The sequence below is a fragment of the Ictalurus furcatus genome, chromosome 1 (assembly GCF_023375685.1).
Source record: "Ictalurus furcatus strain D&B chromosome 1, Billie_1.0, whole genome shotgun sequence".
Classification (NCBI taxonomy): Eukaryota; Metazoa; Chordata; class Actinopteri; order Siluriformes; family Ictaluridae; genus Ictalurus; species Ictalurus furcatus.
In genome coordinates, this window is record NC_071255.1 from 20020294 (window position 1) to 20039149 (window position 18856).

At 39.2% G+C, this 18856-nt stretch overlaps 1 protein-coding gene across 1 annotated transcript in view; it reads right to left on the reverse strand.

The window, feature by feature from the left end:
* ascc3 (activating signal cointegrator 1 complex subunit 3) overlaps nt 1-18856 on the reverse strand; it is a 176134-nt gene that overhangs the window by 68652 nt on the left and 88626 nt on the right. The window contains exons 12-13 of the mRNA XM_053631683.1: nt 18598-18774; nt 17655-17726 (exon numbers count right to left, since the gene is read on the reverse strand). Of these exons, the coding sequence (XP_053487658.1) occupies nt 17655-17726; nt 18598-18774 (249 nt within the window). The remainder of the gene's footprint in view (nt 1-17654; nt 17727-18597; nt 18775-18856) is intronic.

The window sequence follows — 18856 nt, forward strand, 5'->3', positions numbered from 1 at the left end:
CGTAAAATAGAAACAGAATTAGACCAAATAAAAGCAGACAATAGAAAAAAATCAATAAAAAATTTGATCAAAAAGCCTGGTAGAAAAGATATGTTTTAAGCCTATTTTTAAAAGTAGTAATAGAAGGTGCAAGGCGGATGTCCAGTGGCAGTTGACTCCATAGACGGGGGGCGGCAACAGCAAAAGCTCTATCCCCCTTTGTTTTTAACCGGGAACGAGGGACATGCAAAAGAAACCTATCAGAAGATCTTAGACATCTGTTTGATGAATGTGGATTAAGAAGATCCACAAGATACGAAGGAGCTTGATTATTAAGAGTTTTAAAAACAAACATCAGAACCTTAAACTGAATCCTAAAACGGACTGGGAGCCAGTGAAGCGATGCTAAAATTGGAGTGACACGATCAAACTTCTTTGCCCTGGTCAACAGCCTTGCAGCTGCATTCTAAACTATCTGAAGACGAGCCAGAGATGACTGAGGAAGACCCAAGTATAATGAATTACAGTAATCTAAGCGAGAAGTAATAAAAGCATGAATAACCTTCTCCAAATCCTGGAAAGACAAAAATGTTTTGAGTTTTGAAATAATCCGTAGTTGATAAAAACTAGTCTTAATGACCAAATTTATCTGCTTGGTTAAGCATAATTCTGAGTCCAGAATGAAGCCAAGGTTCCGAACCTGGGAAGAAATTGAGGGAAAGTGTTTATGGAGCTCATTAATGAGACCATCTCTCAATCTCAGGGGTCCAAAAACAATTATTTCAGTTTTGTCTTCATTAAGTCGGAGGAAATTATCTGTGAACCATTTTTTAATGTCATCCAGACAGTCCAACAATGGCTGAATGGAGTCACCAGCTTTCAAAGGAATGTACAACTGGGTATCATCAGCATATAAATGAAAAGAGACATTGTGAGCCCTAATAATATTCCCCAATGGCCGGATATATATAAATTAAAAAGAAGTGGGCCCAAAATGGAGCCTTGAGGAACACCACTAATAATAGGACTAGAAGAAGAGCAGAAATTACCCAACGCTACCGAGAAAGACCTGTCCTTAAGATATGAGCTGAGCCATTGTAGGGCAGTGCCCTTGATACCAAACAGATGCTCTAAGCGCCAGAGAAGTATGTAATGGTCTACAGAATCAAAGGCAGCTGTAAGATCTAGTAGCATCAACACAGTATTTTTACCAGCATCCACTGTTAGTAAAATGTCATTGGACACTTTTAACAAAGCAGACTCCGTGCTATGAAAAGCAGTGAAACCAGATTGTAAAGGTTCAAATAACATAGCTGAGTTTAAAAACAGGAGCAATTGAGATTGTACTACTTTCTCTAGCAGCTTTGACAGAAATGGTAGCTTAGAGACAGGCCGATAATTATTAAGGCAACCTTCATCCAAACCCTGTTTCTTAAGCAAAGGTTGAACGGATATATATATATATATATATATATATATATATATATATATATATATATATATATATATATATATATATATATACATACATACATACATACATACACAGTATCTCACAAAAGTGAGTACACCCCTCACATTTTTGTGATTTGATTATATCTTTTCATGTGACAACACTGAAGAAATGACACTTTGCTACAATGTAAAGTAGTGAGTGTACAGCTTGTATAACAGTGTAAATTTGCTGTCCCCTCAAAGTAACTCAACACACAGCCATTAATGTCTAAACCGCTGGCAACAAAAGTGAGTTCATCCCTAAGTGAAAATGTCCATATTGGGCCCAAAGTGTCAATATTTTGTGTGGCCACCATTATTTTCCAGCACTGCCTTAACCCTCTTGGGCATGGAGTCCACCAGAGCTTCACAGGCTGCCACTGGAGTCCTCTTCCACTCCTCCATGACGACATCACGGAGCTGGTGGATGTTAGAGACCTTGTGCTCCTCCACCTTCCGTTTGAGGATGCCCCACAGATGCTCAATAGGGTTACCTTCACCCTCAGCTTCTTTAGCAAGGCAGTGGTCGTCTTGGAGGTGTGTTTGGGGTCGTTATCATGCTGGAATACTGCCCTGCGGCCCAGTCTCTGAAGGGAGGGGATCATGCTCTGCTTCAGTATGTCACAGTACATGTTGGCATTCATGGTTCCCTCAATGAACTGTAGCTCCCTAGTGCCAGCAGCACTCATGCAGCCCCAGACCACGACACTCCCACCACCATGCTTGACTGTAGGCAAGACACACTTGTCTTTGTACTCCTCACCTGGTTGCCGCCACACACGCTTGACACCATCTGAACCAAATAAGTTTATCTTGGTCTCATCAGACCACAGGACATGATTCCAGTAATCCATGTCCTTAGTCTGCTTGTCTTCAGCAAACTGTTTGCGGGCTTTCTTGTGCATCATTTTTAGAAGAGGCTTCCTTCTGGGACGACAGCCATGCAGACCAGTTTGATGCAGTGTGCAGCATATGGTCTGAGCACTGACAGACTGACCCCCCACCCCTTCAACCTCTGCAGCAATGCTGGCAGCACTCGTACGTCTATTTCCCAAAGACAACCTCTGTATATGACGCTGAGCACGTGCACTCAACTTCTTTGGTCGACCATGGCGAGGCCTGTTCTGAGTGGAACCTGTCCTGTTAAACCGCTGTATGGTCTTGGCCACCGTGCTGCAGCTCAGTGTCAGGGTCTTGGCAATCTTCTTATAGCCTAGGCCATCTTTATGTAGAGCAACAATTCTTTTTTTCAGATCCTCAGAGAGTTCTATGCCATGAGGTGCCATGTTGAACTTCCAGTGACCAGTATGAGGGAGTGTGAGAGCCATGACACCAAATTTAACACACCTGCTCCCCATTCACACCTGAGACCTTGTAACACTAACAAGTCACATGAGACCGGGGAGGGAAAATGGCTAATTGGGCCCAATTTGGACAGTTTCACTTAGGGGCGTACTCACTTTTGTTGCCAGCGGTTTAGACATTAATGGCTGTGTGTTATTTTGAGGGGACAGCAAATTTACACTGTTACACAAGCTGTACACGCACTACTTCACATTGTAGCAAAGTGTCATTTCTTCACTGTTGTCACATAAAAAGTTATAATCAAATATTTACAAAAATGTGAGGGGTGTACTCACTTTTGTGAGATACTGTGTGTGTGTGTGTGTATATATATATATATATATATATATATATATATATATATATATATATATATATATATATATATATATATAAACTCCTGTTAGTCTCACATTCACTCACCACAAACAAAAGCATTTCTACTTCATCACTGAACATCAAACTGGTAACATATAATATAAACGTTTTTATATATTAACAATAACTGGATATGAAATATACTACTCTACAAATATATTTTTCTGTGCAATATATACTTTTTTGTCAACTCAACTTCAGTTAAATCTCTCAGTGGTGTACTGGTGCTTCAATTCAGCTCGAGCAGCTCGTCAAAAAAAAACAAAACAAAAAAAAAAAAAACAAAAAAAAAAATTTAAAATTCCGACTTGACACTTGACGCTTCACTGCTGTAGCGTCCGGTGTAAAATTTTAGCAGTGCAGAGATTACAGAGATTACAAACTGCAGTTTTATCATTCCACAGATGAGACTTTACGCACAGCATGAAATCTATGTGTTTTCCTGCCCTCTTTTGATTGACAGGATATAATCGGCTCTGATCATCGGATGTTTTTAAACTATCGGCCGATGGCATGAAAAATAGCCTTTATCAGCCGATGTCGATTATTGGCCGATACATCGGTGCATCTCTACTAGATTAAAGGATTACTGCAATTTGTATTTGTGTCTGTTCTTTGTGACAGTCATCTCAATCTCTTGTTCATCGTCTTGGTTTAGCGCTCGTGTTCTGTTCACTTTGCAACCAATTTCCCACTGAGCCAGACCATTTCTTTCTAATTTCCTGCTAGAAAAAGTAGAACTGTGAAACGTATGTTTTGTTTTATATTCACCAGACCAGCCATTCTAATACTTATTTCACCTTATTATTCTCAGGTTTAAAAAAAAATAAAATAGACCTCAGTCAAGTCTGTGATATATATTTTTATGTCTTGTTTTTGTCATGTTCATTAGAGAAACTCAGCCAAGCTATGTCAAGTCTAGTCTTATATAAAATGTGTTTACTGGTGAAAAAGTAGAACGTTAAAATGGGTCATTTGAACTATACAGAATATATATATCCTGTAGAGAAATGGTTCCTAATTTCTAGACTATATGTACTGAACACATTTGAGGCATCAGACACGAGCCACACTAACCCTATGATCATGCTGCTACAAACTAACAGTGCGCAAGTGTGCCATGTACCAAATATATACGAATCTCTGATCAGTTTTCAATCCTAACTACATGACTAATGACCAGTGTTCATACAGAAGCAGGGCCGATTCACAATACTATTACAGGAAATAACTGCAAAGAGAAATCTGTACTAATTAAAGACAATGAATATCAACAAAGTGTCATACACAAAGAATTACGTGACCGATATTTGCAGAAATGGGCAGCATGGTGGCACACAGTGGGCAGTGTTGCCACTTCACAGCTCCATGGTTCCCGGTTCACTCTAGAGCTCGAGTTACTGTCTGGGTGGAGTTCCTGTGCACCTACTCCCAGTGTCTGTGTGGACTTCCTACAGCTTCTCTGGGCTCCTCCCACCTCCCAAAAACACGGCTGTAGGTGTACTGGCTATTTTAAATTACCCCCGGGTGCGAATGAGTGTGTGCATGGTGTCCTGAGATGGACTGACATTCCCCTCAGAGTATATTCCTCCCTCATACCCAGTGTTCCCAGGATAGGCTATGGATAGGCTAAGTGTTCCTAGTATTGTTTAGAATAATAGTTCGAAATGGTAAAAAGGGCACTTTGACATTTCTATCAGGTTTGAAAACTCTGAAAGTTTTACAAATCATATTTCAGTGTATGGACACTTCTGTACCAAAAGAAAAATAATCATTATGGTTAAAAGTCTGCTAAAACAACTAACTGACCAATAACCATTTAATGTGGAGGAATCACCCCAGCATTTTATGTGACTGAGTCTTTGACATGTATACTATACGTCCATAAGTTTGTGGACCCTGACCATCACACCCAAATAAATATTGTTTGAACATCCCATTCCAGAATTAGTTCCCCTTTGCTGTTATAATAACCTCCACTTTTGTGGTGGAGATATACCCATTCATCCACAAGAGCATTACTGAGGTCAGGCACTGATGTTGGGTGAGGAGGCCTGAGATGCAGTCAGTGTTTCAGTTCATCCCAAAGGTGTTCAAGTGGGGTTGAGGTCAGGGCTCTATGCAGGACATTCGAGTTCTTCTACACCAACCTTTCAAAGCATGTCTTCACCGACCTCGCTTTGTGCACAGGGACACTGTCATGCTGGAACAGATTTGAGCCCTTCAGTTTCAGTGAAGGGAAATTGTAATGCTACAGCATACAAAGACATCCTATACAATTCTGCGCTCTCAACAGTTTGAGAAAAAGCCCACATATTTCGCTAATGGTCAGGTGTCCACATCGATTTAGCTATATTGTGTATTTGAGGAGAAGAAAGGCATTTTCAGCCAACTACAGGGAACCTGACGAGTAGAACAGCATCTTTCAGAAACTCATACATCAGCCTCAAATATACTCCAAATAAATAACATGAACATTGAACAAGAGATTTGCTTAATGCCTGGCTGCGTGAACGTACATTAATGTGTAACTCATTGCTATAAATATATAAAATACATAAATATTTAGTATATATGTGACGTACACCCCTAGCATACTTCATTCATTATTCTTCAATAACTCAGTGGTCAGTGTTGCAGTGAACCCAGAGCCTATCCAGGTAACACAGGGTGCATGGTGAGAGAATTCACTCCAATCCATCGCAGGATACAACGCACACACACATTCACATACTCATTGGCATGTAGAGACAACTTTCCATTGTGAATCTGCCTAGATGTATGATTTTGGACAGTGGGAGGAAACCGGAGAACGTGGAGGAAACCTTACGGCCATGAAGATATCGTTAAACGCTGTAAAGACCATAGCTCAGGATTGAACCGAGGACCCTGAGGCAGCAATGCTATCCACTTCAGCATCCCTAGCATACTATGCTATATACAGTAACTACGCAACTCTTACTACCAATAATAGCTTAAATAATGTGGCTCAACATTAACAATAACGACTCACTATGTTATAGTTTATCCTAATATTTGGGGTTGGGGGCAGTCTTCGAGAGGGTGTTTGTTTTACGTGCATTTCCCTCTGCCACTACCTGGAAACAGACCTAGCCCTTTGGTGTTTATCACAATAATGAGGTCCTACAGGTAATTGCTGGCTAATTAATCCATAATTGCCAATTTAAGGACGGCTTCTGAAAATAAATAAATGAATTAATTAAAAAATAAAAGAAAGACACATCCTTGAACACCTGCCAGTGTGTTTTCCACCACCACCCAGAGCAATCTGAATTTCCTCATGATGCCAGAAAGAAAGGAGACGGAGAGAAACGCTCACCTGAAGAGAGAATCTTAAACAGCTGCTCTACAAGCTGCTTTACTAGTGTGACAATATTTATTTATCATAAGATCTTAAAAAACAATGTTTTGAGACATTATGCTCCATGAGCATGAACAATTCTCCCTGCAATTATGCTTAATAACTTCACAACCATGAAACGGCTGTATTTTCAAGCCTTCAGGCTTCAGTAAACCAGAGCTTTATCAAACAAATCTGTTGTTTTCTTTAATGCTGTCATTTCTAGGACAAGCTGATTTATATTTACTTTCAAAACTCAAGATGTTCCACGTAATGAGATCACTAATATAATTCTGGACATTAGCACCTCAAAAAGCACTAAAGGCTCGATCTAACAACTGTTTCAGTGCTAAGTGAAGGGGTAGTGGTCACCAGCCCACGTACACAATCTGACACGGAGCTCTTATCTAAGCGTGGATGTATAGCTGAGGCAGTGCGAGTGCGTGTGAGATAACAGATGTCTGGAGGAGCAGCTCAGTGGAAAGTTGACCCATACGAGACTCTCCATGGTCCATCACTACATAATGAGCAACACTACTCAAACCAAGTTACTTAGAACTCAGGACTGAAAAATAAACAACACGAAGATTGTATAAATATCTGTACTTCAAATGTTATTTTAAGGAACTTGTTTTGTTCAACAAAGTATTAGTCTTTATTATACCATAACATATGAATGCTTTAATCTGACTGGTCAGTAGGTGTGCAGTGTTTTCATACAACAGCACAGTAATGAATGAGAGTTAATATTAATGTGCTCATTCTAATGCATTACTGTTTCTAGAGTAAAAGCCCATACACAGGGACTTGTAGGGCAGACACTCCTAATAATCTAAGTCTGATAATAAAAGGATTTTTAAATGGGGTGTTGTTTAACAAAGTAATTCTTATAATTATTAACGTGGTGAAATTTATTTTTAGGAGGCGTTTATTTAAAATTTTGGAAAGAGAGAGAGAGAGAGAGAGAGGGTGGTCAGAGAATGATTTTATCGCAGCTTTAACAATAGGTGAGAACAGGAACTAACTTGTCTCTCGGATGTTAAATCTAACTATAAACAGTTAAAATGTGTGATGTGGGGGTTGAACTGAGTTATTTGTCTCCCCATGTTAGGCTTTTAGTTTCTAGGTAGCATCAAGTGATCTAGAACCTTCAAATTAAGTGTTGCCAAACGAGCAATAGAGAATGATTGTGTTGTTTGCAGCAGAAAAGCATACACAGCTAGAACACTGCAAATGAGTGAAGTGAAGATACCCTGAATAAAGGAATTTCTCATTATATGCATATTAGACCAACAAATTCCTCATTTCAAGTTTTAAACGGTCTCATTCCTTTGACAAATCATTTTGCCTCTTTCTAGAAATAAATACTTGAATTGAGGAAAATTATATAGTGATAGACTTCCAAGCTTGAACTGAGTAAAAAACATATTTGTTTTAAAACAATCTAATAAGAGGAAACATTAGTTGAATTTGCCTATATTCAAGGTTCGATACTTGAATCGATACTTGAATCGCAGTGAACCTGTGAATTCAGCCCCCACACTGTATGAAAATTTCAAGCTCTAATGAAGTCGTAATGAACTTCTCACTCATTTCTCATTTTCAGATAAATCAATATAACGCCTTCTATGTAACCTTTAGAATCCTAGTCTATTATTATTGACCGTGTGATATTGCAATTATAAGACATGGTTTCCATGTGTCATTGCGTTGCTCTTTCAGGACACACAACGCTATTCATAAGACCATAATATAACATGTAAATGTTAAACAAACTCTGGAAGTACCCTGTTTTTATTAATCCAGTTTGATTTTAAATCACAAGTGTGTTTCTGTGAATGTCAAAAAGCTGTGATTTCACTATAGAAATCTTTATAACAAAGCTAATTCTATGTAGCATTTTTTTTTTTTTTTTTTTTCCCGGTTCTGTGCTTATTAACAATAAGCCCCACATTACACAATAATTTCAGGGCTAATAAAGCTTCATTATATAATATATTATAATAAGATAATCTTTGATACTATGACGTTCTACAAAATGGTTTACACTGGTTCTCATTCACCCATTCACACACACACACACCAATAGTAGCAGAGCTGCCATGCAAGGCGCTAGCTTTCGCCATCGGGAGCAACTTGGGGTTCAGTGTCTTGCCCAAGGACACTTCGGTATGTGGAGTCATGTGGGCCGGGAATCGAACGGCCAACCCTACGATTAACGGACAACCCGCTCTACCACCTGAGCTTCAGCTGCCCGTAAACTCACTAAACTTTTGAAATGGGGGTGGGGGTCATATGCTTTATATGATCTTGCTGTCCTGAATAAATATGCTAAATAAAATCGAGTATAAGAAGAACATTTGTTAGAAAAAAGTACCTAGATTTGTAATTTCCAAACTGAATCATTAAAGTTGCACTATGACTGAAGCAAAGGCCGATGAATACTACTAGCTGTAATCATTTCACTCTTCTACTTGTCTCTACAGCACTCCGGCTTTATGTCATGTTGTATAGTACACAGATTGAAAATGCAGTCTGATATTAGGAAGTTCAACATGGAGTACAAATCCAGTCCTCAGCGGGTTCTTCTTCTCAGTCGGCAGAATTAAAACAGCTGTAGACTCTGCACAGGCACAGACTCTGCAGTCAGCAGTGTGAAGCTGCAGCAGAATAAGGAGGTCAGATCAGCTTGACTTTCTCAATTCCCCAAAAAGTCTGGGTGCTGCATGCTGATATAATGAATTGTGTCTTTACTGATGAAAAGGTCTAGAAGTCACAGGAAAATATGGGACTAGCACAGTCTATTCGAGGACACTTAGTGCCCTGAAACAACAAAATACCAAACTGAGTCACTCTCAGGCTCTAAGAAGCAAAAATATACAGATACTTACTTCGGATCTAGAGTACTGAGCAATTCATACAGTATTCATCTAAGTATGAAAATGAAGATGCTTGGATTCTAAGGCAATTAAACATTAGATCATGCAGAGAAACGCTTAAATAAGATTCTGTATTATCTCCTAACTGCTAACTCGTCTTCAACTGGCCCAAAAGAACCCATGTCTCACCCCTCTTTATCTCCCTCCATTGGCTTCCCGTAGCCGCCCGTATCAAATTCAAGGCCTTGATGCTCACGTACAAGACCTTGTCTGGAACAGCACTCCACTACCTCAACACTCTCCTGAAGGCTTACGTTCCCTCACGCAATCTGCGATCAGTTAGCGACCGACGCTTAGTAGTGCCTACTCAGCGTGGCTCAAGGTCCATTTCCAGAACCTTCACACTAACTGTCCCTCAGTGGTGGAACGAACTTCCAACCTCAATCCGGACCGCAGAATCTGTCACTATCTTCAAAAAACAGCTAAAGACCCACCTCTATATAACCCCTAAAATCCCAACCCCACATTATCCTAAAAAACACTACTCTGAGAACTTTGCTTCTCTAGAACTCAATTAAAAGATCTTGTATTGTAGCAGTACTTGTATTGTTCTCTGCTTGATGTATCGCTTTGCTTGTATTTCCTCATTTGTAAGTCACTTTGGATAAAAGTATCTGCTTAATGAATAAATAAATGAATACAAGAAGACTTCCACTATGTAGAGTTTCTCTGTGATGCAAGATAAAGTTGGACTTGGACACATGAATCTAATGAATCTAAATCTATTAGGAAGACCATACTAATCCATTTGCTCTCAGAACAACCAGTTGTTCATGGCATGGGAAATGTACGTGGACTGCAAAAATATGCCGAAAAACCATGCCAATCAAACAATGGTTGTTCATCACAGAGTGTGTGCCAAGAAAACATTCCCCACATCATTACACCCCCACCACCCTGAACTGTTGACACAAGGCAGGTTGGGTCAATGGATTCATGCTGTTGAAGCCAAATTCTCCTACCATCTACATGTTGCAGCTGAAATCAAGTTTCGTCAGAGCAGGTACATTTTTCCAATCGTCCACTGTCCAGTTTTGGGGAGTCCGTGCTCACTGTAGCATCCGTTCTTGGCTGACAGGTCTGGAACCCCATGTGCTCTTCTGCTGATGTAGCCCATCCACCTCAAGGTTCAACATGTTGTGCGTTCTGAGACGCTTTTCTGCTCACCATGGTTATAAAGAGCGGTTAGTTGCATTACCACAGATTTGCAAAACATCCGAAAAACTGGGTTACAAAATAAAATCTGACAAAAAACAGCTAAACTGCTTTCCAGCTAATAGCTAAGCTATTTCAAGATTGAGCAGTATAACGGATTTAAAAACAAAAAAACAAAACAAAATATGTACTGCTTACCCCTTCTAATAATTCTTTTTTGTTGTTGTTTGTTTTTTAAAAAATGGCTATAAAAAGGTCCATGGACCTCTGCAACAAATGTTATTTAGTGGGTTGTTTTTATCATGTCGAAGCCTTGAGGGAGTAAAAGCTCAAGCTGTTACTGAAATCTTCCTTAAGCTTATTAATGTTCTGTCTGCCGGCCCAGGTCTCAACAGAGGAGCTAAAGGGGGTATTTCACAAAGAAAATTCCATCCATCATGTGCCCAGATGAAATTAATATATGTCACAGGCAGTTCTGACAATTTAATATCAAGCTGAGAGAGTAGCTCCTCTCTATGGCGTTATGGCAGCGTGCCTAGAAATCACAACTATACTGCAGATACACAACAGCCCCAGCTGCTTAAAACAGAACTCAATCAGTATCGTCTTTGGTAGAAAAAAAATAAATAAATAGATATGCATGGCTGGATAGTGAATTCAGTGAAATCCTAATAGATTTTCCCACTTCACACATGGTCACGACTGTCCTAGTCAGAATGTGCATGAAAAAGCAGTTCAGCTCTGCATGTGCTGTGAAAATGCGTATTCTTTTTAAAAGCTCACTTGACCCAGGCCTATAAACACAGCAACAAGCTGAAATGTTTGCTTTACAAGTATAATGTGGCTTGCTGTACAAAGTCATCTTATGTCAAGCTTAATGAAACGTACCTAATTGTATATAGTGACAAGAAATCAGTTAACCACTGGAGCTTATTTTTGAAAGGTACAGTTTGTTGGATTTTTTTTTTTTTTAAATGAAATGGAAAAAAAAAACCAAACAAACAAACAAAAAAACCCCTTCTAAAACGTTCCTGAGTTGCCAGGAAATTCTGCACTATGTAGAGAAACAGAGCTGTTGGGCTTGATTTAGCTGGAATTTTTGAAGCACATGTCATACACCAGCTCAGATACATCTTACATGGTGCTGCAGGAATGAGTCCTAACACCAGGAAATGAGCTTTTTTGCACTTCCGCTTCCATCGTCCCAAAATCAATAGGTGTTCTGAATGGGTTTTTGGTTAAATGCTTATGGTTAACACGAGCTCAAGATATTTTCACGTTTTATTCTACGACATAAAATACATCAGTAAAACCCCACTTGTGATTTTGTTAAAATAGATTTACGTGTCTTGATAAATACGGCTGCTAACAAGTTGTTAAATGAAACCACAGAGGTTGTCGGGGACATTAAACATCATGAACAGGAAAACTCATCTACTACATCCTATGCTAACTTCCGGGTTGGCCCACAAAAATATGTCATCCCCGTAGTGCTCTACTCTCAAAAGAATTATGGCCAAAGACCCACCCCTAAATTTCCAGTATGGCTTAACACAGAGCTACAAGCATCATCGGCATGTTGAACATCTGTGTGTTCTGATCTCATTCAACAAACATGGTTAGACATCAGTATCAGCAGTCAGGGTCACAATCACAGAGCTCTAAGATCACAATAAAAGCATAACACAATAATAGCTAACAACAGCATGCGAGATAAAACACAAGCGCCTTGCTAAAATGAAGAGAGAGTTTTTTACATTTATCTAGCACTCTCTCTCAGTCATGAGATGAGAAGCTCACAGTCGTGTTTTTGGCACCAGAGAGGAATTCCTAAAGCTTACATATTGTAGATTTATGGCACAACTCCAGCTTCATGAGCCAAATGCGGCCCCCTGCCTCATTTCATTCAGCCCGCAAAAATTTGCAGAGAATAATGTTGAAATGGCGCGTAGTACACTACTGATTAACATTTGCACATTATATTGAATTCACAGCAGATTCATAGCATAGGGTTTGCACTCATTCCCACACACATGACTGTACAGTGCTGAAAGCATCTGCTCTCGTGTCTAAGTATGATCTAGAAACACGTTGGGTTTTTAGCCTTTAGTCTGATTTAGAGAAACGTATCGCCCAACCTACAGATACATTGAAAAAACCAAAGCTGATTGAGAACAAAGGCAAGCGAGATGGGAGACATAGGATTATATATGGTCTTAGCTAGGGCTGGGTCAGAAATATCGATTCTCCGATTTGAATCGATCTTCAATTTAACGGATCGATTCTTAATGTGCGTGCTTTACTTGAGAGCATGTGAATATCATGTGCAGTTTGGCTCTCGTCCTGAACATGTCGCAGTCTTTCATGTTTTGAATTTGGAAAACGGTTTTATTTCTTAAGCATGTTTCAATTTGCTAATGAATTTCACTGTTGCACATTTACAATGTTTTTATTTATTTATTTATTTTACAGTAGTGTGCAGTGTGTGCTTACCTTGTGTGTAGTGATGCACATATTTATGATTTCTTGTTACAATTTTTGTAAAAAGTATATAAAAAAAGTATAATTTTTGTACATGTAAAAAAAAAAAAAGTAATTAAACATAATTGTGTGCGTCCTATTATTAAAGTAAATGTGTATTTCAGTACTATAGCTAAATAGGAGGGTTTCAGTTACCAGCATTTATATTAAAGTATGGATTCCATGTCTGCAAAACTAACATTTTAAATGAAATATTGATAACTAACAGCTAATACTGACAACTAATGAACAATGAATTGAAATCGAATTGAAACATATAAAGAAGAATCGAATTGAAAAATTGGTCACAATACCCAGCCCTAGTCTTAGCATACATGATCAACTTTGTGCGAGTTCTTAATTCTCTTTCTTACCATTATGCACAAAACAGATATTGCCTATATAGGAAGTTGAACAACTGTTAATTTTTGGTAGTAGACTAACAGGCCAGATTCAAAAATGTAGTGGACTTGTCGACTTTTCTATACTTGAAACAAAAACTAATGGGTGCAGTACTGAGGTGGTTTTCACACTGGGCACGTTTGCTGCAATCCCAATCCGAGTGTGATTGATCCCGGCGACCATTGGTCTGGTTTCAGACTCACTTGATTCTATTGATCCCCGGTGCATTTGCGTTCATCTTACGTCATCACAAACACACAAGGAGAACACAAAGTGACTCACCGGATGTATTTATTTATTTTTATTTCAGGAAGTCTCAGGTTCGGTTCCGCCGTGCTCTTCTTGGTCCGCATGACAGCTTTCGCATTACCAAGTTCTCATGAAAACCCTGCTCTGTTTCGGACTAAACTGCCAGTGTGAAAGCCCCCTAAAAATATACTTCAAATGAATTTATATCAAAGTAGTATTAAAGCAAAAGCCTGCTTTCTCAGTGTAGTCCTACTCTTCACAACGTGAAACTGACTGTAGAACGTGTTTCATCTTGTCCGGAATATTAAATATTACACAGAGACAGCTTTTTTTCCGTCTTTCTGCATCGCTATACCGTTTGCCTTGCTGCTTTTTCCGTCTTCCTGATAAGTCAACATCCCCACAGCGAAGTAACACCTACTATATATTAATAAACCTTTATTAAATATCACCATATAGTCCATCCACCTGAAGAGTTTCTGTTAGCTGTGAGGTTATTAGTGTTAACTCACAGAATATATAATAAGTTAAAAAAAAATAATAGCTAGTTTATGCCCCTTTAAAGGCTATGTGGCCTGGGGAGAATTTATGTTTGACACCACTGCTGTAAAATAATTAAATAACCAATAATAATTAAATAATAAAAAGTAAAAACCCCATCACCTTAAACATTTAGACTAATTCTACAATGCCAGCATTTCAGCTGGGAATTATTTATTGAGTGTTGGTGGGCATAACGTTGGTCGAGGTGTGAAAAGAATTAACTTTTTGAAACAGATGGTGCAAATAAGCAGGCTGTAATTGTAGTGCAGAGTTTTTCAGATGCTGAGAAATTCAAATGATCTCTTGCCCTGTCTCAGCTTAGCCTCTGCAGCTTTTTGGCTCACTATACCACCTTCATCTTTTCCCTCCACTGATTTTTTTATTTTATTTTATTTTTTTTTAGACAATGGTATTCATGTAGCATTAATGCTAATTAAATGAATTAACTGCAACAGTGATCACTCCGCTGTGCAGCCATAGCGCTGAAAGCAAATGTTCATTACTTCATATCGGCAATCATTCCCTTTTAATAGCTACAAGCCAAAAGTCAAGGATGCAATATGCAGTTTCAGAGTTATTAAGGATTTACGTGATGATGTGCTGATGCCTGCTCTGTGGCCAGAAGACTGTAATTCAAAAGTACTTTAATCCTAAACCCTAATGGACTGGACTTTCCTTTTTTCGTAAGTCCCTGCATAGAAATGAAGTGGGTTTTAAAACATTCTTCAGGTGAGACTCTCACAATCTGATTGTGCTGGCTGTATTATCACAAGTATTCATCACTACTATTGAGCATTTTTAAAATTGAAAAATGATTGAGTATTGACTGTCATGCAAGCAGTTAATGTGCCAAGCGTCTGTGTGTGTGTGTGTGTGTGTGTGTGTGTGTGTGGAGGGGGACACAGGAAGCTCATTACTGTGAGCAGATGGGCAGAATAAGAGAGGGCTAAATTCACAGCTTTTCCTGTCCCTTTTGAGCTTGTGAGTGTGGGAGATAAAAAGACATGAGGGGCAAGCAGACACACATGTACACACAAGCAAGCAAGCAAACACACACACACACACACACACTGTGTTGCAGTGCTCGATGAGGGTTTCTAGTGATTAACACAAGTACTGTTAAGTGACAGCATTGTTTGATTATAACTATTTAATAGGGAAAGAAAGAATAGATTCTTTAATGCATTGCAGTTCTTTACTGAATGATGCTGCACTGGTGTACAAAACATCACAATTGTTGCAGAACCTACATAGTACACCCCTACATTTATCACACCTTCAAATCCATACATTTAGAATCAGGTGTTGAAGATGTTGCCAGTGATTAGAAGCTGCTTAGGGAGTGCAGGTGGAACCTGTCTTATTTATACCCCTCTTATATCCAATGTCTGGTGTTCCCTTTGCTATTGAGGTGTGTGGTGTCATCATGCCAAGATCTAAAGAGTTCTGTAAGGCCTTCAGAAAAATGGTTGTGGATGCCTAGGAGTCTGGCATGGCATTTAAAAAGATCTCCAAATTATTTGAAATACATCATTCCACTGTAAGGAAAATAATCTGGCGCAGATTTCAAACGACTGCCAATTTGTCCCAGGAAATTCAGCCCAAGAGCAGACCGTCTGATGCGAAAAGAAGTCTCCAAGAACCCCAAAATTTCATCACAGGATCTGCTAGTAAGTCTCACAACTATTGGTGTCAAAGTGTATGCTTCTACAATCAGAAAGAGATTGCACAAATTTGACCTGCATGGGAGGCGTGCCAGGACAAAGCCTTTGCAAGACTACAGTTTGCCAATGAGCATATAGGCAAAGTCCAGGCCTTTTGGAATAATGTGCTCTGTGCTCTTCATAGCCAAAAAGATGAAAAAACAGGTTTGGGACAAATTTGGGTTGTTCTGCATACTACATTGTTTGACAAGTCAATTTTAAGAAACTATAACCATATTTCAGCAAAACAATGTGGAAATGTTTCTATTTACATTTAAATGTTGCCTAGGCTCTTCCTGCAAAGATAATATTGGGTAAAAATAGAAGTCAGTGGCCTGCCTAAAGATGTCTAAAACCTTTCTAGCTAAGCGTGATTGAGCCTTAAGTTACATTTATGGCATTTGGCAGATGACTTTATCAAGGGCGACTTATAGAAGTGAAAGGACACTGCATTTTAAAAGCATCTAATTTATTCAACTGAGCAGTTGAGGGTTAAGGGCTTTGCTCAAGAGCACAGCATTGGCAGCTCGGTGGTGCTGGGATATGAACTCATGACCTCATGAGATACCGCTGCTCAATCCTAAACCTAATCAGTTCAGTTTGTAATTAGAGAGTGGCTGTGAGTCACAAGAGAAACATTTCAGTTCAGGAACACCGGTAGCCTTCAGAACTACATAGTAGGAAATATACATGAGTGGAAGGAATTTCCCAGGCTGCCATTATATACACATTTGGTCAAATTCTTTATTTTTAGTCAAATCTATATTGTGCATGCTAGACAATATAGAATGTAACATGCATCTTGGAAATGGAGTCATTATTTATTTTATCTGCGGAGTACTCAAGCTGTCAGAATGACCAAAATAGATCCCCTTACTGTTTACTTCTGTTCTAGAGAGATACGGACTATGTTTTAAATCATCCCATCACTCACTCACATAATGCAAGTGCACGCTGGATTGTTACGTTCTCACGGGTCACCTGCTTTCAAATTATAAACTAAAAACTCGCCTTCACTGAAGCCCACCGTTCATATGACAGCAATCAGCTTCATGATTATAGTTTGGGTGGATGCGAATTGGCATTGACTGACACTTGAGAGAAATATGAGAATACAGAGAAAACAATCTTGGATCAAGCAGGAGGAATAAAGTGAGTGTGCAGCAATTATAATTCTCTGAGCATGGATGTGATGGGTAAGCGTCTTTTAGTTTAGTGATTTGTGCATCTATGAAATTGAGTTCAGTAAGAGGCATGAGTCACAAACTGCCCCGGAGTGGAGAAATCTGCGATATGCTACAGAACAGACTGAGCCGCTCTGGATCCGTTTTAATAAGTCATTATCAGAATTTGGACTCTTACGACGGACATATCCAGACTCCAGGGCTTTTCATTCTTTTCAATAAAACTACATTAAGCTGCCAAGAGATGGACTTTGTGTGGATTCTTTTTTTCTATTCGCTTCAGGGAAACCTGCGCATGAATAAACAGTCTTTGGGACATGTGACTTTCAAGCTGTGGTTAATGATGACACTTGGGGGAAGACGTACACACACACACACACACACACACACACACACACAATACCTGATATCCAGCTTTAATCTGCTCCAGCACTTTGTCGTAGCAAACCTCTTCCATGTCATGCAGCTGCTGAATCTGAACATGGCACACAGAATACACAGATGTTGTATGTTTGCACTGCACTGTACAACCGGTTTCACACCTGACAACCCTGAAGAGGAGTAATGAGTGTGTGTGTGTGTGTGTGTGTGTGTATATACAGTGTGCAGTATTTTCTACATAGTTCTTTTAACAAATCCCTCATAGAAAGAGTCAAATGTTTCCACATGGCTGATATTTTCAAAGTTGATCTGCCGCTCAAATAGTTTGCGCGCCTCAGTGCTAACCGCTGCAGTACAGCAAAGCAAACAAACAGCTTTTTAAATCCCTGTCTCATTTTTATTATCGTTAAAATTATTTGCAAAGTGTTAGGTCTAACAGCTTTTTTTTTTTTGGCTCATTTCAGCCATTTTTTCTTCTTTCGGACAGGAAGTGCCATTTTTTACCATTATTTCAGTGCACCCTGATAAGTGCATTATTATATAACATTTTTGTCTAATGTCAGTTAAGTAGAACATACTAGATTTTATTTCACATTAATGAACTCAAAGCATTCTTCGCCACTTCTGTGTATCATTCGAGCTGTAAAATTGGGTCAAGACAAGAGCACAGCCCAAAACAATAATAATGTTAGGTAAGGGGAACATGTCAGAGCTTCCACAGTGTTCCAAACACCTATGCAATTGTCAGTCATTGCAGATTCCTATGCTGAGTGGCTCATTTGGCATTTTTATTGGGGGGAAAAATACTTTTTTTTTTTCCCATATATTTGAGTGATGCCTCATACCAGTGTGTACTCCCATGTTAAAATGCAGAGCCTCTATGCAGATTATGTGAAGGCAGGTCTGCTGTTATGACACTGTGTTTCTTTAGGATGGTGTATAAAAAAATGCTATCCATAGCTTACCTTATTTGTAGTCTTAATTCCTACAAAGGTTTGTCCAAGGGGAACAGGGCGAAAGCGGCTGTCGAAGAAGAACAGGCCGATGTATGGGTTCACATGCAGGAATGATGCCACGTCCAAGTAATTAGGCAGCGTGGCAGACAGGCCCAGGATGCGAATCATGCTCTGAGTTGACTCCACCTGCACAAATAAACAATGTGGCACCAGTCCCCCAATGGAAAGACAGATTTTTGAAAACAGTGGGATTTACACTGTATTCCAA